General features: G+C 37.1%; 1 protein-coding gene across 1 annotated transcript; it reads right to left on the bottom strand.

The window, feature by feature from the left end:
• Positions 1-17,241: 17,241 nt before the first annotated feature.
• Positions 17,242-18,582, bottom strand: LOC127849635 (uncharacterized). Its single transcript, XM_052382382.1, has one exon. The coding sequence runs from the start codon at positions 18,580-18,582 to the stop codon at positions 17,242-17,244; it is 1,341 nt and encodes a 446-aa protein (XP_052238342.1).
• Positions 18,583-24,446: the final 5,864 nt, after the last annotated feature.

Consider the following 24,446-nt stretch of genomic DNA (forward strand, 5'->3'; position numbering starts at 1 on the left):
CTGGGATAAAAGTAAATTCAGTGTTGGCTTCGTTGGATAATTTTACATGCACCGATACATAACGAAATAAACAGACGGTCTCTGCACGTCAGCGTGGATTATTTAAGTTGGGCACACACATGATTATATACAATTATTTTCACTTAAACATGGAATTTAATATCTAAAACTGTCCATGCAAAATGTTACTGTGTTCTTTCAAGGAAATATCAGATGATAATTTGTTTAAGGAATTTGAAAACTATTTATGGATCCAATGATGATGTGATTGCTAATTATGGTGTGTTTTAATTAAATGTTTCTGCTAAATAGAATTTTAACTGAAAATATTTTCCTTTCCAAGAAAATGAGATCAATGCAGAATATACAAACTTGCATTTCGTGGATATATTTCACGTTAACAATGAATCTTGTAGACACGGCTTTCCTTTCTGAAAAAAGAAGCGACATCGATGCCGACTAATGTTTAAGTCAGCATTTTGAATATATGTTACGGTCAGAATGAATCATATAGGATTTTACAGAAAATATTATTTACCGAGAACATTATTTGTCAGTTGTCGTCTTCTTGTACATACATGTAAAATCTCCAGCTGCTAATACGACGCGCTTCAAGGAAAACACGTCTTAATGCAAATGCGTTAAGTGTCATCCCTGATAGGTCTGCGCATTACGCGACAATGTTTTGACCGTCCATTGACCGCACAGCGTGATACCCGAACGAATTCCAAGAATTCTTGACGCAAAACATGTGTTAGCAATGCAGTGTCGATACAATGTTCGTACGTTGACACCACAATAGCGGTAATTGCACTTGGTGACAGACCTGTATGAATGTCTTGCGATCTGTTTGGTGGTGTGCGGCGACCGCGGCGGGATGTTACCAAGGCAATAAAGGGTACTTGTCGCATTTGCTAATATAGTTGGTGAGATGAATATCAAATGGCGGAATAGCTGAAGTGCGTTTGTTAACAAAATAAAATGCAAAATCTCGCAGGAGTGCGGTTTGTGTATTTACACAAAAAATGTTTAAGTACTTTACACATATAACAATATCTATTGTTAAGGATAAGTTTTCTCATGAAAGACATCAACTATTCATAGAAAGGCATTTTTTTTATCTTAACCTACCACTAACAATGTATAGTCTAAAAATAACGGAGGGCAACAAATAACGCAATTGTTATTCGAATATTCGGTAATTGAAGTATCCGAAAATTCGATCGTTCTATTTTTAATATATGTGAACAAAAACTTAACGTTTTTATCAACATATTATGAAAACGTGCAACGTTACACGAATATAAAACAAATTCTATTAAAATTGAAATTAGATATTCAGGTACATAGGCCATTAAAGTACAAAAAATCGATATAAAAACAGACCAAACTCATCATGGGATTTCAACTACCGGGTATATGGCTCTCAATTTCTTCCGCGGTTATCTTACGCCACAAACTTAAAAAAATAGCAGCCTCTTGACGTGCGGGTATAACAGGGATGCGAGACCAATTGTTTATTTGTTGACACTTTTAAAGTTTGTAAAACGATAAACGATAGCAGTCAAAAAACAAGTATAATACATTTTATTGTGCCTTAATCCATTGACAATATGCCGTGGGTGACGCTATCATGTATGGGATTACCATTTACAACAAACTGTAAGCACGTGAACACAGCAGAAGTTTGTTAGTTTGATCGTGACACCATTCCTTCGACTTAAGATCTATAGGCGACATGGAGAAATGGGTAATAAGATACTGATATTTGCAATTTAAGTACATAATACGGAATACGCCTATACAAAAAGAAACACATGCGAGTTTTATGTGACACAACTGAATCCACCCAAGTACTTTATATAAGAGGGCAAGATGCTATTTGGTTACGAAGGTTTAGTAGACTTAGACCTTTTTGGGTAATCTTTCGAACCGTTTCAGATAGAAAAACATATTGACGCAAAAACTGCGATAGCATAACGTTGTTTGTGATTTCTCTATACAAAGCAGATGTACTTGAATCGTCTTAATGTGGTAAATCCTAAAACAAATGAAATATAAATACAACAACTTTGAGGGAGCGGTAATTAGGCATTCTAAGCTAAACGACGATACAAACTTTGTAGTACAGAATTAAAAACTTGGATCGAAATTTATTACATTTATTAACTAAATTTAAATGATGAACAAGTACCGTGAAATTACTTGACTCGAAATATTAAATTACATAGTCAAAAGCGCGGAACTCGATAACATCATAAACAAAAACTATTAGTCGTCTGAGTGCCTCAGAATGTAGGTCATCTGCTGCGTGTGACTGTTATATATCATGCCACATTTTCCCGTTAAATAGAATTATATGGTTTTCATGACAGTAACTTATATTAATATATATGATTACAATGATTACACATGAACCAGCAGAAGATTACGATATGCCAAGGAAATCAAATAAAGTAACAGCTTCACAAATAGTGACATAAATGCAAACAAATAGCTAAAGCAAGGTTAGACAACATATTGTCAGCATTTCGTTTGTGTCTTTATCAAAACGATGCACCACCAACCCTCCACGTACTGAACTCGAATGCCCTCATGTTTTTTAATGTCTATAGTTATTTTTGCTTTGTAATTAAAAAAGCCACAGATTTTCCAACCATTGCCACAACGGTTATGGGTGTGTTGGTGCAGTGACAATATCGTCTGGTAACCGCATTGTGGCGCATATAAATTTATATATAAATGCTTGACGATATAATGATATTTTATTGAATTTACTTAAATACCATTAACATGATTTAGTTCTTTTTTCACCAATAAAAATACACATTATATAAATATATTTGCTATAATAGAAACTTCTTTTCATCGATAAAAAATATAAAGAACATGCACTTACTATGAACTTATAGGCTACATATACATCTGATAAAACTTAGCGCACCTGGGTTTTAACAGGAAATCTCGGATTACTGCAAACACAACTTTTAAATTTAAATTACTAAATGCGAGCAAACAAAAACAGGAATTGTAGTATCAATGGTGGTGTTATCAAGTACGTGAATTTGAATACCCACCGCAAGGGTCACACATAAAATGTTAATGTCTTTCTAATACGAAATTAAAAGCAGTCATTTTGCGTGAATTTTTGCGCCTGATATGGTTATTATTATCCAAGGATAACTGTTCGTTAAAAATGCACACTTAAGAGCTAATAAACTTAAGTATTATAATACATTCGCCTGGCAAAACATTTAAGCTATGAACACCAATGCAATAACAATAACATTATGCAATAACATAGTTCACGTAATTTGGCTTTATTGCTCGTGTTGTCGTGTTAATATGTGTTATTTTGTCATAAGGTCGCGGTGGTGTAGTGGATGAGGTGTCCGCCTAGCGAGCGGGAGTTCGTGGGTTCGCTCCCTACTCGGGGAGCGTTCTCATTATCTCCTCCATAGACACCAAGTACTGGTTCTTCCCAGGTAACGGACTCGACAGTGACCATATCTGCCTATAATAGGCTTTCCTGTAATAAGTCAGCAATTGACTGTAGGAAGTATGAAGTAGAAGTAGAAGTTACTTGTAATATAGAGAAGAAAATGTCATGTCGACCTTCACGTTCGTTTCGCGGATTCAAAGGACTAAATAAGTCTTAAAGTCAAACATTCGATATACAGAATCCTGATACGCAGTAAGATGTCATGGATACTGACTTTTGTTTACATTTTCGATGAAGATTGATAGGTTGTGATCGCACAGAGTCAGCTGGTATGGAGCTCATCGCCAACTGGATCAAAGTATTAACCCATTTATGCCTAGGGGACTCTCCCATCGTTCTAAATTGGATCAATTTATTTGAAAAATTAGGGATGTCTAGTATATTTATTTGTATATTAAGAATATTTCTTACATAAATTCCTTAAAGCAAACAGCGCAGACCCTGATGAGGCGCCGCATCATGCGGCGTCTCATCTGGATCTACGCTGTTTGCCAATTCCTTTTTCTAGACGCTAGGCATAAATGGGTTAAAATCTATAAACATAATTAAGCGGCTGTTTTAACTGTTTTCTCAAAATGTATACACCCTAACTTCTTCTTTGAAACGCAACATTCAGTTTGATCTGACTTTCAAGGAATCTATTTTTCCAACAGCAACTAATGAGTCATTGAACCTCAACCGCCCGTGGTTTTCTAATTCAAGCCGAAATACTTATCGGTTAACTCGAAAATACGAATTTAAATATTCACAAAATGCGCATTTCAATATTTTCGCAACATAATACCAGGGATCGGAATGTTTGTTTCTTTAATGTCCATATAGTGTATTGCAAAACCAAAAACAACGTATTACTCATTTTGATGTTTTCGAAGTACAAAACTGGATTATTTTTTTTTAATTTCTAATCTACTTTGTCTATCTGATTTCTTTCAGTTAATGACAATTTTGAAAATATGACAAATGCTATTCTTATTCGTTTAATGATTGTTTTGCGTATTAAATCATTCTTTATAAAATAAATTTTTATACTTTTTGCCGTTTTATTATTTATTAGTGAAATAAGTCGCAATAAGTTCTTAATTATCATATCTGAGTATAGTTTTCTTCTGACAGCCACAATAATACCGATCTCAAAGTGTATTTATTGTTTTAGCACATTCCGCTGTTAATTTATAAAATCATTTTTAAGTTTTCATTATTGTATCAAGTCGTAGAAGTTTTTTTTTTCTTTCTCTGAAGTTCATTTGAAGACAGCAACCACAACCATTATATACTGAATTGACTGTTTCGTATTTTCATTCAATTTGCAATTATGAAAAAAAAAACACTGGAAAGTTAACACGTGCACTTTTTGTATACAAACCATGTAATGCGAAAATGAGTCTTATGCAATAATCGACCAACGTAGTTTCAGACCAGCATTCAGGTCAGGAGCTACCCTGTCCGCTAATGAGACCACCAAACCGTGCGTGACTTTATAGCGGACATCGTAGTTTCTGACCAGACTGGGCGATTACCCAGCCTCGTGGAGCCTCGCTGGCCGCACGCGCCCTGATTTATAATGCTTCAGGTCATATGTGCATCTGATTAAAAAAGGTTAAAGGTGCGGTTTATAGTCTGCTTCGATATGCATCTTCAACCGACTTCTCCATTAACCCCTAAAAAAGGTTAAAGGTGCGGTTTATAGTCTGCTTCGATATGCATCTTCAACCGACTTCTCCATTAATCTTAATCGTGATTTATGTTTATTCACTTTGTGCACTACAAAACTGATACTGGACAAACTTTTAAACAGAAAATACAGTTTCTCATTTAATTGGAAAAACAAGGCAAACAACGCAATAATCATTTAAAACAATAACTTCTGAGAAAACTCGATTTTGCACCGAATGATTACAGACACATTAAACGCATATCAATGTCGTACGAAGAGACAGCACGCAATCGCTTGCTCTTTACGAGATGCATGGTAATGGCGCCACTATTTGACGGCGGAATTGGTCATAATACGTACTTGATAATGATTTCGTGGAAAACATAAGGTCAACAGAAATGTGGTCGAGATTTCCTTGAAGCAATTTCGCTTTTCTGGGAACTTACTTGCATACAGGATAAATCAACAAAACAAGTCGCGAACTCCTCTTTTGTATGTCCATTAGATTCCAACGCAACAACCATTAATAAACTAATTACTGTTTCGTGCATCTTTTCACGAGCCTCTAAAAAAGACCAGTTTGATTTACTGAGTAGTGAATTATATCGAAATCGCATGTTCATGTCAAGAAAACACTACGATAAGCGCGGCGGACAAATAAATTGACACCCTCATGTGACATCTACTGACCGTTGTTAGTGAAACAAGACACATGTAAAAAGCTAACATGTGACATCAATTTGCTAATTTAATCAGGTGCATTTAATGGGTAAATCAATTAATAGAATGCATTTGATACATGTTTTCGATCTTAGTAACTGTCAGTATATAAATTGTATAACGGGGGTGATGCAATATCAGACCTACATTGCGATCCAGTTTGATGATTTGATAACGCTTAGTACATGCAATTCTTGATCCTTAAGAGCATAATAAGTGTCAATAATATTTTCTTCGAAGCTGTAGTAAACATAACCATGTTTGGAAAGATACGATACCCATCGTGAGGAATGAGGAACTCGCCTTGTTCACGGTTAGTACGTCTGACATAAACCACAACAATGCCGGACATTTTTGCTTTTGGTTATGTATTTTGACAAAACAATACTCATTCCACATTTGACAAAACTTGCAAAGCAAGTGTATGTTTATAACTGTATAAATGGAAGGATTGCCCTAAGGTATCCAGAATCTCTAACAAAACCCCTCCCATGATTTTACTACCCCGGACAAACACTCTCCCGGATATATGAAATGATTTCATGATCAATACTCCAACATGATATGAGAAAAGGCGGGTGATTCAGTCCGCTATCCTCTGATGTATAGTCAATCGCTCTACAGATGTGTCTTGTTCTGAGAAAATTGGGCTTAATGCATGTGCGTAAAGTTTCGTCCCAGATTAGCATGCGCAGTCCGCACCGGCTAATCAGGGACGTCACGACAATTTCCGCTTTTATGGTATTTTTCGTTTAAAGAATGTCCCTTCTTACCGAAAATCTTGTTTGGGCGGAAAGTGTCGTCCCTGATTAGCCTGTGCAGACTGCTCATGCATTATGCTCAGTTTTCTCAGAACGCGACTCGAATGAACCAACCTAACCGCGTATTGCAATAGTAAGCATCGCTACATTCATTTACATTGTTCATATGTCTATCAAGAAAAAGAATCGGTATCAACAACAACAAGAGCATTATCACAAGCATAATACACCACCATCAAAACCATCATCAACATAACAACAACAGCATCACAAAATCATTATTCAACAACATCAGCAATATAATCATAATACAAGAGGGCCTGAAAGGCCCAAAGTCGCTCACCTGAGATAACAAGATATTATTGGGATAAATCTCCTGACCAAGTTTCATGAAGATCGGAAAATACATGTGGCCTCTAGAGTGTTAACAATGTTTTGCTATAGCCATATAAGTAAAAATGCCCCGCCCCCTGGCAGCCATGTTTTTCAACCAACCGGCATCATTTCTGAACTCTTACAAGATATTATCGGGATGAATCTTCTGACCAAGTTTCATGAAGATCGGACAGTATATGTGGCCTCTAGAGTGTTAACAATGTTTTACTATAGCCATATAAGGAAAAATGCCCCGCCCCTTGAAAGCCATGTTTTTCAAGCAAACATAAATATTTTCGAACTCATCCAAGATATCATTGAGACCAATCTTTTGACCAAATTTCATGAAGATTGGACAATAAATGTGGCCTCTAGAGTGTTAACAAGGTTTTACTAAAGCCATATATAGCCATTTAAGGAAAAATGGCCCGCCCCTGGTGACCATGTTTTTAAAGCAACCAAAACCATTTTCGAACGCATCCAAGATATCATTGGGACAAATCTTCTGACCAAGTTTCATGATGATCGGAAAATAAATGTGTCCTCTAGAGTGTTAACAAGGTTTTGCTATAGCAATATATAGCCATATAAGGAAAAGTGCCCCGCCCCTTGACAGCCATGTTTTTCAAGCAAACGTAACCATTTTTTAACTCATCCAAGATATTATTAGGAAAAATCTTCTGAGCAAGTTTCATGAAGATCGGAAAATAAATGTCGTCTCTAGAGTGTTAACAAGGTTTTACTATAGCCATATAAGGAAGAATTACCCGCCCGCCCCCTGGCGGCCATGTTTATCAACCAACCTGCATCATTTTCGAACTCGTCCAAGATATTATTGGGATGAATCTTCTGACCAAGTTTCTTGAAGATCAGACAATTAATGTGGCCTCTAGAGTGTTAACAAGATTTTACTATAGCCATATATAGTCATATAAGGAAAAATGCCCCGCCCCTTGGCAGCCATGTTTTTCAAGCAAACGTCACCATTTTCGAACTCATGCAAGATATTATTGAGACCAATATTCTGACCAAATTTCATGAAGATTGGACAATAAATGTGGCCTCTAGAAAATAAAAAGGCAAATGCTGACGCCGCACGACGGACGACGCACGACGGACAAAAAGCGATCACAAAAGCTCACCATGAGCACGTTGTGCTAAGGTGAGCTAAAAAAAACCAGTTCCAACATCATTATTAACAATAAATCACCTCTAGCGTTATCATCAACACTAGCACCTCCAACAAATAGCAATTATAACACCAGCATCATGATCATCACTACGACTGCCATAATCAACACCAACGCCACGATAATCATTATTAATAGACCATCAACAGGCATTCACATCCTAAAATTATAACAATGCAAGGTTTGTGCAAAAAACTATTTAACCCAAATATTGTCACCGTTGTTATGAACACAGAACAGGCACTGATACATTTTTAACCTGAAACCAAAACTATTAAACGTGTTAGTTAACGATTCTTAAAATTCTCTTGATTCAAAGTTCAATAACGGTGACATACCGTGCATGAAACATTTGCCCAAATATGTTTAAAAAGTGCGCTTGTTGTGAACAGATGATTTTCGGAAAATAGCGTCACCCTTTATTGCCCAGTGAAACTGGGACGAAAATCACCACATACCAAGGCTAATGTTGACAGATGTTTACAAAGAGCCCAGATATAGATTCAATATTTTTTTAGTGACAAATCCGCCTTTAACCTGTTAAGTGAAAACTCAATGGTTGAAGGGCCAGTGATTTGTCAAACGTTTGAGTGATTTAAAGTAAGTTCAAGATTATCAAAAGTGTCAACATTAAATTACAATTTTCATGATACATCATTTACAAATGCAAAGTTTATATTGAGTAATGAAAGTAGATGTTAATCATAACTAGTTGATTTTTTTCTTGACCTAAACTTAATTATTATTTGCTTCGCCTTATTTATAAACAAACGTTTCAGTGTAAATCGAGACTTCAAAACTTACCTGTATATTATTAATTATACCTTTAAAATTCAATCATAATTTATTTTTATAATATCACAATACTTTGGATAGTTGTTAATACAAAACCGTTAGTTTTAAAATAGCCCATTCGTCTCTGCTCTGGCTCGTCAAATGACAAATATCCAGTATCTTGGTCAGTCTTGTGTTTGATTGAAACAGTTTCCCCAGATCAACAACTGGGTGAAATGTAAAACCAGTTCTAAAATATACAGTTATTTATATCACAATAATTTAAAATCATGCTAATTAAACGTGTGAACTTAAGATGTAATCCAAGATATTTAGTATGCATACGTTATTATTGCTTAATTCAGGCTATTAACTTATGTATAAGCATGCAATAAGTTTGAAAGATTAAACATACCTTAGCAATATGCTTATACATTATGATATACAGAATCTGTGACAAAAATGAAGGCTATTTCTTGGACAAGAGGTGGTTGTAAAGCATGCATGTCCCCATCCTCAGCTAACATTAAAACATGAAAATGTTTACATCCCCTTCCACCAGTTAGTCATCGGCATGTCATGAACGTTAATATACAGGCGATAAAACTGGCTGAAACGGAGACATGTATTTTTTAACACATTGTCAATGAGAATTAGATGCCTGAACGCATGTACAGCCTCCGCTAATCCACAATAAATACACTAATAATTTAATTCAGTGTTAAATTTTAAGACTGTTTATCAGGATAGAATATTGTTGGGAAATGATCTACATGTATCTGTATCAAAATTTAAATGACTATGTGGCTATCTACAAGACCCGTGACATTGACCTTTTACCTCAAAATCGATAAGCTTCTTATATTCCATAAGTAACATTCAAACCAATGTGCGAGATCGCAGATCAAATCATTCCCAAGGTATCGAGCCGAAACGAACTGGTGTACGGACCAACCGACCAACGGACAGGTGCGAAACGATATAACTCATCTTCTTCACTTTTTAAAATGTACAATGAATTGAAATGTGATTAACAAATACAAACGCGAACAAGAAATCAAGTCACGAGACCATCACCATCACGAGACTCAGTTAGTCCAAGAAAGATGGAAAGCGCGACAATATTACCTAGCGATGACTATCATGTCCTCACACATTTGAAAGCTATCATTTGGCTAAGGTACGACTTCAAAGTAACGAAGATAACCAGGCGTGAAACCGTGTTTGGAAACGAAATTTTCGTTTGTAATAGACTCAGGAAAATCGAATTAACGAACAATATTTACCTTAAATAAAGAAGAAAACAATCACGATCAGGTGAATTTCGATATACCGATTTAATTTAAAACATTAATATTAGGACATAACAGGACACTCTAATGTGTCTTTTGAAATACATTATGTACGGTTAAATAAATTTAAACAATGATAAAGCATTTTTAATGGGTACTGTAAGTAAAAGTTAGCATTAATTGTACTGCATTACCCTGCTTTTATCGCTAGTTACATCCACTGTGAGACATTTCAAACGGTTATATGAAACATTTAGAATACAAGGCCAATGTTGTTTCTTAGTTTCTGACCTTTGGAAGCGTTTTCGCAAATGGTAAAATCTGTTTATGTTTTAGAAACTGTTTTTGAAATATAAATGGGCATAAAGGTCGCCAACAATCCAATTCAAGAACTAAGCGCAATTTGTATATTCCTTTGCCAGAAATATCAAAACTCGTAACAGCTAAAAAGAAGTTATATGCTGAAGTTGAAACTCTATTTCCAGATATGTAAATACATTTTTATACTATCAATAGATATAAAATATAAACTGATGTTTATTGAATGCAATTAAGGTAACTGAGTTCCAAGTTTGACACAAACAATAACAAACACAAATAATATCATTTTATTTTGTTAAACAAATAAACAAATAAGCTCAGCACAAACAGTGCAATATTGTTTAAAAACACCACACTGTTAATGAAACTCTCCGGAAAGTGCTCGATTTAAATCAAGCTGGACCATGTAGAATCCTTTTAAAATCACCTTCAATATCAACTGCGAATCTTATATTGAAACTACCATGGCTCCATAATATGGTAGGCATTGTTTGTACGTACGAAAGAAACGTTGTTTTCCGAACCTGATTGGAATTCAATTTTTCTATTAAAAACATGAACATGGCAAGCGCGGCGTTTTGTATGGAGAAACATTCCTTAAATATCCAAAAAAAAGCAAAAAGACGTCCCAAATACTTGGCAATGCCCAATTCAATTAGTTTTTACTTTTATTACTAAATTAAAATTATTTATGTATGATGTTTTACAGATCATTTTAGTTTCAAAGAAATGTTTAGAATTTTCGTTTAATACAGAAACTTATCATGAATAAACCGCCCTTAACCCATTTATGCATAGCGTCTAGAAAAAAAGGCATTGGCAAACAGCGTAGACCCAGATGAGACGCCTCATGATGCGGCGTCTCATCATGGTCTGCGCTGTTTGCTTAAAGGAATTTCTTTAAGAAATATTCTAAATATAGAAATAAATATACTAGACATCCCTAAGTTTGGAAATACACTGATCCAATTTAGAAGGATTTGAGAGTCCACTATGCATAACTGGGTAAACCATTCTGGTGAGTGACTATTCAACTAGTTAGGCTAATGCCCTCGTGGAGTACTTCCGAAGTACAAAGAGTCGTCTATTGGCCATTTTACCACAGTATTTAAAGGGGCCGTCCAACAGATTTTGGCATGTATTAAAACTTGTTATTAACTGCTTTAAATGCTTTAAATTGATAAATTTAAACATTTTAACTAAAAATCTGTAGTAAAAATATAAGAATACAATTTAAAAAAAGAAGAAAAAATGTTAACTTCCACAGGGCTCGAATCACTGACCCCTAGAGTCATGAAAGCTTGGAGTTAAATGTCTCCCGACTTTACCACTCGACCATCCACGCTCACGTCAAAAGCGGAGGTGTTTTTTTTAGCTATATAAGCACTCCTCGAAGTTTCCCAAAATATCGGTTGGCGTCGAACGACGCTTTAATCTGTTGAACAGTCCCTTTAACATACAAAGCCTTACAGAAATGAGGTAATTATAAATATTTTGTCATATTAAACATTCATGAACCGATATATTATAAAATAAACTTTGATAACTTTGATTTGCAATCGATTGTAATTTACGACTCAGTTTTCTCTTGATTATGTTTGCATATCCAATTACAATTGCTGTATATCTTCAACGATATTATTTAGTATTACGCGTCGGTATAAGTCAAGTTTTATTATATTCTTCCGTCCTTGAGGCTGATTTCTGTGAGGGCTCGGAGTGAGACCTAATTAGCTTACTAGACTCAAGGTTAGCGTTTGACATATATATTTTTACTGTTGACTTAAACATATTGAAATTTATTTTGTTCTTGTAACTCTTGTACTGTGTGTTAGGGGGAAGGGGGGGGGGGGGGGCGGAGTTCAAAAAGTAAAGTGATCATCAACCAAACTCACAAAGCATCGGTCCGTTATCCGGTTTTAGCGTCTGAATTCAGACCTTCCGGAATCCGGTGTTTGTCAGCCCGGAGAGAAAACCATAAGCTTATGCAAATACAAAGTTAACATAATACCCTGATTTCCTACTGACAAAAAGGCGTTTTTTCAAACCACACATACAAATCATGTTCCAATAAAAAGAGCAGCATTATTTGGCCCATGGCTCTCTATTGTCACCACGTGGTCCGCTCTTGCATAATATGAATTTACTACAAGGTGGCATAAACTGACTGAGAACGATTCTTTCTTTTCCCAGCATCATCGTTATACCAGGGCAAACTTTAGCTATGCTGTATATAATGACGAGTTATTGTTTACTCTCGGGATGTTTTGTTAATTTAACAAAGATCAAGTGTAAGGATACACTTCCGCGGTTAAGAGCAGATGTGCGTGTTTATACATTAAAAACAACAAATAGAAAGCTCAAAACTGAGGAGAATAGTGTCAATGACAAGTAGGATAATGCGTATCTTTGCTTGTTATCACGTATTTATACCTAAATCGTTGGTGAAATAACGGAAATGCGTTCCAACTACTGAGAAATGCATGTTCCCCGTAAACAATAAACGAGCTGTTATTTAGTAAATATGAAGTAAAGCATGTGTAGATCGATTAAAATTAAATTTATGCTAGTATCTAACTCATAGAACGTATTTGATTTAACACAGACAAAGTTTATATAAATGTATGGTTAAAATAAACGTGCATCGTTGAATGGAGAAACGAACGCGCTTGGCGTTTGGACCTTCCCTACTTCGTTATGTAGGCTGAATTGCCTAATCCCTCTTGTTTCCATGAATATCACGCGGTTCTTTTTCTTGTTTACCTGCGTAACCATTAAACAAAAACGGGTAATGTTCTGGACATCCTGATGCTGTTCATGGAAACACAAAACGAAACACGAGAAGTGATTTCAAAGGTCATTATGTTTTTGTTTAAATGACTCCAACAGGTTGGTCCATATGTGCGAGATTCTTTTCTCCCAAAAAAGGTTTTCCGGGTAGAAAATCAATCTTTTTTATCCTATGTACTTTTGTTGAAGTGCATTATGGCGACCGAATTTCAGTTAGATCCTCTGTGCTTTAGTTGAGGTATATGTGGACGATCGCATTACAGTGATCGTGATATTTGCATAAATATTGTTGAAAACCATGTAGAACTTTTTTTACTTTAATAGAATAACAGTTTAAAACATTCGGTACTTAAAACACATATCTAGACCACCTATTTGTACACCAAATCATAGCTAAGTCTGAAGACATCAAATGTAAAATGCGTGCATGTTTGTATTATGACATTTGACATTTGGGTACATAAATAAACCACTGAAATCTCAACATTTCTACGTGTTGATTTGCAATGCACCGAAGTGTCTGTCTTTGTGCGTTTTGTCTGCTTCAAGTCTTGCCTTTTTTTTTAAACTCCTTTAATGGAACCGGGGTACGTGTTCAAAAAGCAAGGTAAAAACTTATGTAAATTTACAACAAGTAAATGCAATAGGTAATTTTTAAATTAACATTTTTACATAAAGTAAATCGTATAGGTAATTTACATTTACATGTATGAAAGAAGTAAATATTGATGATCTTTTCATATTATTTTCGCCGTTTGAAAGCTGACAAACTGCTTTTCGCATAGAAACTTTATCTGAAATATTCACTCAAGTGCATCGTAAGACTGTCTTTAGTGGCTAAGTGAATACGGACACTAGCTGTAAATATAACGTTTAAATTCGTGTTTAAAGTAACGATCAAGATAAAAGATATCGAATATTTCATAAAATAAAGCTAACCCATACACAAATCTTTATTCCTTTTAGCAAAATGCAAAATTTCAACGTTAGATGTTGTTTGGTAACATTGATTTAACGAGATACAGAATGCTCGTTTTTATTTTTATTTGTCACAAATAATAATATTCTTATTTCCCGCGATATATCCGAAAATTTTCGGGCGAACTCGATATTGTATTCGGTAAGCGTCGGAGGCATGACGGAAGCAGATTTCTGGGATAGCTTGTATAAATTATGCAAATGAACGCAACCCGAATGAATCCGGTCCTGACTCGATATCATCCACAAAACGAAAGTAGATGACGTCGTGGAACGATATTTTGATGCTTAAAAGTTGCCGAATGTTTGTATTTTAACGTTTTTACACCAATGTTACTTGTTTGTAGGGTCTTTCTATTGTAAATAACTATCGCATGGTACTGTTTGTTGTTGATTTTTTTTATATAGCATCATACGTATGTAGTATTGGTGAGCGTGAGAGTGGCTTTAATGTTTTATATTGCTAAAGAGCAAACACCATTGCTTACGAGTTTTATTAAAAATAACAGTGACATTTAAAAAAAAGTCAGGCCACAGTTGCTCCAAACATTGATAGCATTTAATTTATAAGAATTCAGGTATTTCAGTTTGATGTATTATGAGTAAAGAAATACAGAACATGCTGTTGTTTGGTGTATTTATTATGAAATTTAAATTAAAATAAACTCAGTTATTTCGTATGTTTATAATAATTATCCAACATATGTTTCTAAAAACAAAACGTTAAAGTGTGTCTTTTATAAGACCCGGTAGAATACGCGTTTTCTCTGAATTCAATTTTCAAAGAAGCAGATGAGCTATTTGAAAACAAAAATAACAATCAATCGTGTTGCGCATCACTTAACGACGACAGTGTGTGAGTCGCGAATAGGTTCGGTTAATGCAGGTACAACTTACCTTTCCACTCGTTATAATTGAACACAAAGTAGGTTTTATAACCACCCGCAGGGTTAACACCACCTAATTTTACATTTGAATTACCAAATATAAACAAGTATAACTACTCTAACGTAGATAGATGTCATTCCATTAGAAGCTTGTGTCATGAGGACCTTATCCATTTATATGTTAAAATCAAATCTCCAAAATAAGCGATACATATATTTTAAGGTATACTATCAATATAACCAACGAAATACAATTCTCAAATTTAAAGTACTGTCATAACAAAGAATAGTCGTTATGAAGATGTGTCACTTTTTTGTTTTAAATGACTATTATCTACACGAATGCAAACGGATATAATAATGCACTTAACGAATAAACTGGCCCTCATCATATTAATTTCTATGAAAATCTTTTAAAGCGCGTGATACGAAAAACTGATATTGGCGATTACTATGTTTTGACAAAGTTTAAAATGGATTTGATAAAAGTACATCAGAGCAGTTTATTTCAAGAGTGTATTCTTTTTTGTCACTTTGTTATAGTTGGTTATTGGTATTTCAACTGTAACTAGATTAAACAGAGCATTTATTATAATACATACCGTTGATGAGCAAAGGGGCTATACTGGAATAACAATGTCCGTCTATGTGTATGTCCGTTCTTTTCTCCGTAAACATAAATTTGCCCGCAAGCGTTTCCCTTCATTTTCAGATTACAACATTAAAACTTGCAGGCATTGCTTCTGATGACATGGAGTGGATGAGTGATTTGTATCTTTTTACTATTAATAACAACCCCTTTTAAACTTAGACCTTAATTTATATCATGATTATCAATATAGACTATTAGCAGTTTATTACACAACACGTAAACCTTTTAGAGGGCACTGTATACTGGGATCCCAATCGACGTATGTGTTTGTCTGTCTATATTCATGCCTGCCTGACTAACTGCATTCCTCTCTGTTAGTCAGTCCGTCCGTTCTTGCTTTCGTCCGTCTGTATGTATGTCCGTGCATTTAAACTTGTCGAAGATAACTGCCCGCGTACACCATTAAACTCTACAGGCAATGTTCCATATGATATTAAGTTGTGCAATCATCATACGCTCGAAATTAAAAAGGTAATGCCGCTTATCAACTTTTACATTCTCAAAAAGTTTTCATCACATTGCGACAAGCAGAATCGGGTTGGAGGTATCTTCGCACTATTGTGTTAATTCCAGTTCCTCACAATTAGACATTTACAATATGAATTCCATGCCTGAGTCACGTTCCCTGTATTGACTCGTCTTGGAATTGCGTACAAATGAATTACATATTCATGCCGACGCCTAAACAATGAAGAGAATCGTGAGTGAGATGCAGTTCTGTATTGCTTGTACCACCAACATCCTCAGCTGAGAACCGCCTATCAACAAGTGTGTCGGCCCTTTAATCCAAGACACTCTCCAGGCGGCGGGCTCGCAGTGTTGATTAGACACTACGTGTTGGTGGTAGGCTTCCAGCTCCTCTCCTCTCTCTTATCCACTTCTTACTGGATACCCTTTATGCTGCTAGGCTCAGTTTGCCCACTGCCCTCTTCCTGTCTGCTTCTTTGATGCCCAAGTCACTGAGCATTCTCCACAGCGACTGTGCTGGGAATCCTCTAGTGCCGATTTCCACAGGGTAGAGCCACACTTGCCATCCCTTCTCTCTGCACTGTTCTTGCAGGTATGTATACTTGGCCTTTTTCCGTTCGAAGGCCTCTTCACAATGAGATTCCCAAGGAACTGTCAGTTCAACCATGACCAGATACTTATCTTAAGTGTACCACAACACAATATCAGGCCTTCATGTTGTCTGGATAATGTTCGGGAACACTAGCTTTTGCTTCAGGTCAACAGACATTTCCCACTGATCAGATTCATCTAATACAGAACTGGTAGGCTGCAGTTTTTTAGGCGCCTTTTGTCCTTCCTTCACGAACTGAATCATTTGGGGTTTCTGTCTGGGCCTCTACTTGGTCCTCTCACGTTCCAACTTATTAGCGAGTTCCTGAAGAACACTGTCATGTCTCCACCTGTAGCGTCCTTGGATGAGGGCTGTGGCACACGATGACAGAATGTGTTCCATGGTTCCTGTCTTGTCACACAATTGGCACTTAGGGTGTTCCTGTAGACCCCATCTGTGCAGGTTTGAGGTTGACGGAAGCAGGTCATAGACTGATCTGAGCAGGAACGTTATCCTCAGTGGTTCGTAGCTCCAAATATCAGCCCAGGTCAGTTTTCTTTCTGTCGTTGTCCACTTCGTCCACGCACCTTGGGCACCCATAGCCAGAGCTTTCGCTCTTCTGTCTTCTTCTTCTGCTGCTATAACTTCATCTTGCATCATTATCCTCCTTTCTATGTTTCCATCAGAGCTCCATAATGTTATCTTGGAACTGCCTAGCCCCTGTATGCCTACAGCGGTGTTGCCGACAATGTCTTTTTGCTGGAGTCTTTTCTCGGCTTGTTCGTCTGCTTGGCTTGCTGACCACTTTCTTCCAGTGCTAGTTTCAATCCCAGCGTTTCGGCTTGAACTGTCCTGTAATTGCATGAGCGTCACTACCAGTCGTGTCTTTGCAACTTTGAACTGCTCCACTAGTGATGATAGCGGGAGTTGTAGCTGGTTGGATCGCCCATACAATCCGATGCTGGTAAAGCTTGGTGGTACTCCCAGCCATCGGCGCAGGTGTCTGCTGATCGTTTTCTCCAAGCATTCCACAGAGGATGTAGGTATTTCATATAGCATAAGGGACCACATCAGTTTGGGGAGAAGCGCATTCTCGAAGAGCCATGCCTTGAAATTTCCTGGTAAAGCGGACTTGTCGATTTGTTTAAGCCCTTCCTGGAGCTGTGATCTGATGCGCTCTACATTTGCTTTGTCACTAAGGCTCGAATCAAACCACTTACTCAGGCACTTTATGGGACTGTCCATAATTGATGGTATGTCTTCGCATTGGACTTGTAGGGTGAACCGTTTTGTGACTGATCCGCGCTTGATTACCAAACTTCTGGACTTCTTGGGTTTGAAATTCATTCTAGCCCAGGTGGCTGCCTCCTCCAATGCCTTCAGTACCCATCTGGCTTGTATGTGTGTCTGTGTTGTCACTGTCAGATCGTCCATGAAGTTTCTGTTTGTTGGTAGGTGTAACCTTGTAGATGTCTTTGGCCCACGCGTTTCTTTGTTTGCAGGGTTGATTATGAGGTTCATGTCCATCACAAACAGGACAACTGAGATGGTACACCCGGTCACTATTCCCTTCTCCAGTCTCTGCCAAGCTGTCGTCGTTACGCCAACCATGAAGCGCAGTTTCATTCCGCTTCAGTACGCATTGATCATCCCTTGGATGTGATCAGGGATATGGTAGTACTAGAGGGCTGATTCGATGAGCTCATGTGGAATAGATCCGTAGGGGTTTGCAAGGTCTAGCCTTACTACAGTCAGGTCTGCTTTGTTCACCTTTGCTTCTCTAATGAGATGGCTGATTGCACTGGTATGCTCCACAGACCCTGAGAAGCCTGGCACTCCACCCTTCTGAACTGCCGTATCAATGTACCCATTTGTGGTGAGGTAGGTTGTCAGTTCTGGCTAAGATGGCGAAGAATATCTTGCCTTCCACGTTGAGCAAAGATATTGTTCTGAACTGGCTAATGTGTTTGGAGTTTTTCTCCTTTGGGGTAAATAAACCTGCAGCATGTAGCCACTCATCAGGTATTATCCCCTTCCTCCAGATCACCTTAAGTAGGTTCCATAGTCTACGCAGCAGGAGAGGGCACATCTTGTAGTTCTTGTATGGTATATTTTTGGTCCTGGGGCTGATCCCACTCTCGCTTTCCTCACAACTTCTTTCACCTCTAAGAGCGAGGGCTCTTTACATTCCAGTGGGGATGTTGGAGGTGCCACGGGTTCTAGTCTTGGGCAATCTCCGAGTGGTATTTCCATGTCTGGATCTGAGTGGACCCATCGGAGTAGTTCCTCGATGTCTGCCATGCTGGTTTCTAATTGACCTTTCTATGTCCAGAAGTTGTTTGGAAAATTTGTATGGGTTAGATACAAACTCCGCTCTCTTTCGAGCCCTTCTTCGTCTCGCCGTTCCTTAAAGTCTGTAGCTCTCTCCTCAGAATGTCTCGTAGCTCCTGGAGGCACAATCTCTCTTCTTTACTTGCCTTCTAGTATGCCTTGTTGAGGCTCTTCAGCTCTCCTCTTATCTGTTTCATGCGACTCTGTCTCCTGTTGGGTGTCTTCTGGGGCTTTGGTCGATGTGTTTTCATGGTGCCAAAGAGTTGTCATGCACTTTAGCTTCCTATCTACTGGTCCTTGCATGGTGGATGTAAGTATGGCATCAAGCTCCTTGTCTAAGTCGTTCCAGGCTCGTTTGTCTGTGGTCTTCGGCCAGTCAATTGGTTGTCGTTGTTCCACGGGGGCCTGATTGGCTTTGGGCTGTGGCAGGTCTTGTGTTTGCTCAGTTAGTTCTTGTGCTCTTAGTAATTCCAGAAGCGGGTCCTCTTCATCCTTCATCTCGCTAGGTAGTGTCGAAGTAGCACTCCTTGTTTGGGCGGTGAACTGTTCAGCATCGGATAGGTCCCCAGTACTTAACCGGTGCGATGTTGCTGTTCAGTTCTCCGACCACACGCAGTTCTGGCTTGGTGGATTTGTAGGCCTCTGAGGTTTTTGCAGACCTTGCCACACCTGCATCTAACAACTGTCGGTGTTCCAGTCAATGTCGTTTGGACTAGCCGTGTCGTTATGTCGTAGAAACGGAAAATATACAAATTTCATGTGCTTAAGAGATTGACCGGAGACCATTAAATAAATTGCATGAGTTCAGTTGTAAGGAAGTAACCGTAGATAGTACCAAGAAGGTGAACTTGGACAAATCAACACAATTGAAGGAATATCCATTCCAATGGAGTGCAGAGAGTCACAAGAAGCGGAATAACGACCAAAGCTGAGTCTTAAAAGAGAGATTCGCATAGTACTCTAAACAAATTAATTTAAAAAAAATCACAATTTTTTTATATAAATGCAAACCAATAGAAATACCCAAAGACGGATTTAACAAGCAATAAAAAGTTATAAATCCGCTTGATACCATAGAGACATGGACCCCTATCAGTTATAGTTGTAGTGCTTGAATTCTGTCAGCATTACGTTGGTTTCTATTTCAGAAAGATGCAAGACCAACCGCCTCCGTACTGCACTAGAACGCCTACTTGATGTTTGAGTTTCATGGATGTTTGGACTAGCCGTGTCGTTATGTCGTAGAAACGGAAAATATACAAATTTCATGTGCTTAAGAGATTGACCGGAGACCATTAAATAAATTGCATGAGTTCAGTTGTAAGGAAGTAACCGTAGATAGTACCAAGAAGGTGAACTTGGACAAATCAACACAATTGAAGGAATATCCATTCCAATGGAGTGCAGAGAGTCACAAGAAGCGGAATAACGACCAAAGCTGAGTCTTAAAAGAGAGATTCGCATAGTACTCTAAACAAATTAATTTAAAAAAAATCACATTTTTTTTTATATAAATGCAAACCAATAGAAATACCCAAAGACGGATTTAACAAGCAATAAAAAGTTATAAATCCGCTTGATACCATAGAGACATGGACCCCTATCAGTTATAGTTGTAGTGCTTGAATTCTGTCAGCATTACGTTGGTTTCTATTTCAGAAAGATGCAAGACCAACCGCCTCCGTACTGCACTCGAACGCCTACTTGATGTTTGAGTTTCATGGATGTTTTCGCTTAGTAACTTAAAAAAAAGCCACACACAATCCCATCAAACGGTTTAGTAGCTTTAAAAAGCCACACACTATCCCATCAAACGGCTTAGTAGCTTTAAAAAGCCACACACTATCCCATCAAACGGCTTAGTAGCTTTAAAAAGCCACACACTATCCCATCAAACGGCTTAGTAGCTTTAAAAAGCCACACACTATCCTATATAACGCGTGCAATTGCCACAAACGCTGTGTGCACGTGTATACTGCTGTTGGTGTAGTGACAATGACGTCAAGAGCCTTGTTCTGAGACAACTGGGCTTAATGCATGTGCGTAAAGTGTCATCCCAGATAAGCCTTGTAGTCCGCACAGGCTAATCAGGGACGACACTTTCCGCATAAACTTGATTTTCGTTAATGAGGGACTTACTTGAACCTAAAAATGCCATAAAAGCGGAAAGTGTCGTCCCTGAGTAGCCTGTGCGGACTGCACAGGCTACTCTGGGACGACACTTAACGCACATGCATTATGCACAGTTTCCTCAGAACAAGGCTCTAAAGTAATCGCATCGTAGTGCATATAATTGTACATAAAAATGCAATTGATGTAAGTCAATACAAAAATCTTGACGAATAATGTTATTTTAATGAATAAATACCACTCACTTCTTTTAACGTAAATAAAAACGCACATAGTACTATAAATATTAAGTATAAATATGTTTGCCATTATAATTGCTTTTTTAAGCGATATAAAATTATATTTTTATTAATAGCCTTTTTACTTATACTGTACTATTAAGCTTCATTAAAGGGGCCTTTTCACAGATTTTGGCATTTTTTAACTTATTCATTAAATGCTTTATATTGATAAATGTAAACATTGGATCGTAAAAGCTCCAGTAAAAAATCAAGAATAAAATTAAAAAAAGGAAAAGAACATTGCCCGGAGCAGGTTTCGAACCAGTGACCCCTGGAGTCCTGCCAGAGTCCTGAAGTAAAAACGCTTTAGCCTACTGAGCTATTCCGCCAAGTACACATACCTGTCGTATTTTATACCTTATATAAGCAATCTTCGTAGTTTCACAAAATTTAACGACAAAAACAGAACTCTCCAAATTATTCAATCGTTTCGCGTTGCAACGCTTTATAATTTTTAGGTTTTAAAATCGTCAAAAGATGCATATAATGGCTTTATTAGACCATGGTAAATGTTCAGTATTACTGTTTCCTCACAAATATCATAACTAAAACGAAAATTTGCGAATCTGAAACAACTTTTTTCAATTTTTTCAATTTACCAAAGCGTGAAAAGATCCCTTTAACATACTATAAAACTAAGCGCACCTGCATTTAACAGGATATCTCAGATACCTCAAAACAACTCATCAGTTTGAATGCGAGTTAACGGAAACAAGGGTGGTTGTATCACTAATGTTATCAAGTACGAACCTTTCAATACCCGCCTCAAGTGTCACATACAAAATGTCTTACTACTCGGAAATTAAAGGCAGACATTTTACGTGGAACCGATATGCTTAATATTATCGCACGATAAATGTGTACGTTAAACATACACAGTTCAGTGCGAATACACTAGGTAAACTAATGCATTCGCAACACTAAACTTCAAGTTATTGACCACTTACATCTATAACAATAAGAGTGTACTTATCAAAGCGAAAGTTAATGTCCCCACTATACTTAAGAAGTCGCTTAAAGGAACATTTTAACGTTTTGGTTAATTGGCACAATTGAAAAAAATTGATACAGAATCGTACATTTTTTTTGCAGTTATGATATTTGCGAGGAAACAGTAAAACTGAACAATTACCATACTCTAAAATATCCATTAAAGTCATCTTTTGACGATGTAAAGACCTGAACATTATAAAGCGTTACAATCGCGAAACGAATGAAGAGAGTTCGGTTGTTATCGTTATATATTTTGTGACACTGCGAGGATTGCTTACATAAAGTATAAAATACATCACTCATTGTATGAGCATGAATGGCCGAGTGGTTAAATTGCTAAACTGTTACTCCAAGGGTCAGTAACTCCAAGGGTCAGTTACTCCAATGGTCAGTTACTCTAAGAGTCAGTAACTCCAAGGGTCAGTTACTCCAAGGGTCAGTTACTCCGGGTCAGTTACTCCAAGGGTCAGTTACTTCAAGGGACAGTGTTTCGAGCTCAGATATGGATTTTTTTCTCTCTAATTTAAGTCTTGTTTTTACTTGAGCTTAGTAGTACCAATGTTTACATGTATCATTTTAAGCATTGAATGACAAACTTCAATGCATGCAAAAATCTGTGAAAATGTCCCTCTATATTTTGTTTCTAAGTGTCTTGTAACATTAAGATGACACATGACGTTGAAGTTCCATACGCGGTGTCGAAGGATTAACCCATTTATGTAGCGTCTAGAAAAGAGGCCTTGGCAAACAGCATGATGCGGCGTCTCATCAGGGTCTGCGCTGTTTGCTTAAAGGAATATCTATAAAAAAAATATTCTAAATATAGAAATAAATATACTAGACATCCCTAATTTAGGAAATAAATTGATCCAATTTAGAAGGACGAGAGAGTCCACTAGGTATAAATGGGTTAAATAAGTCTGATATTCGAGATAAAGTAGCCTTGTTCGCAGTCGGATGGAGCAGATTGCCCACGGTATTGTTTTTCAAGAAATGTCAAAACGCCCTGAAAACATAGGCTCAATTGATATGAGCTATTAGCCATCTGAATCACAGTATTACAACCCTTAACAAGTAGTTGTTTATTATAAGAAACCGCCGAAACTTATTCTTGGAAACATAGCATGCATTTTGATTTGATTTCACGGAAATGCATTGCATGGCAGGAACTAATGAGTAATTAAAACTAAAGCCGGCAATGGTTTTCAAATTAAACCCACAATACTTAGCGGTTAAATTGATAAGACGATAATACGATTACTTCCTAAATTGGCCTTTGTCGTTGAAATAAGTCGAAATAGGTTCATAATTTACATTTCTGCTCATGGTTTATTATTAAAGCAACAATGACACGGATCTCCCTGTTCATTTAATGGTTTCACCAGATTGCGGTGTTCATTTATGAAATATTTTTTAAGATGTCATTATTGTTCCACATCTTGGACCAAATTTTCATTAAATTTCCAATTATGTAAAAACAAAAACAACAGGTACACAATCACTCGAAAATCAAGGAGAACCGGTAACATGTATATTTCTTAAACACGAGCCGCGTCATGAGAAAATTGTTCTTATGCCTTACACGGTGAGCGTAGCTCCAAAAAGCATGCGCAGTTTGGTCTTGAGCTGCCCTGTTAGCTAATCAGACAACTAAATCCTGCGTGACATCATAGCGCGGACAGCTAAGCTCCTAACCAGACTGCTCATCTGGAGTTAGCATGGCATAATACACTTTTTGACGATGCGAACAGCATC

This window comes from Dreissena polymorpha, chromosome 11, assembly GCF_020536995.1.
Source record: "Dreissena polymorpha isolate Duluth1 chromosome 11, UMN_Dpol_1.0, whole genome shotgun sequence".
Lineage (NCBI taxonomy): Eukaryota > Metazoa > Mollusca > Bivalvia > Myida > Dreissenidae > Dreissena > Dreissena polymorpha.

Bases quoted from the DNA above. Each gene is read 5' to 3' on its own strand.
- LOC127849635 (XM_052382382.1), bottom strand. From the start codon at position 18,582: ATGAAACTGCGCTTCATGGTTGGCGTAACGACGACAGCTTGGCAGAGA.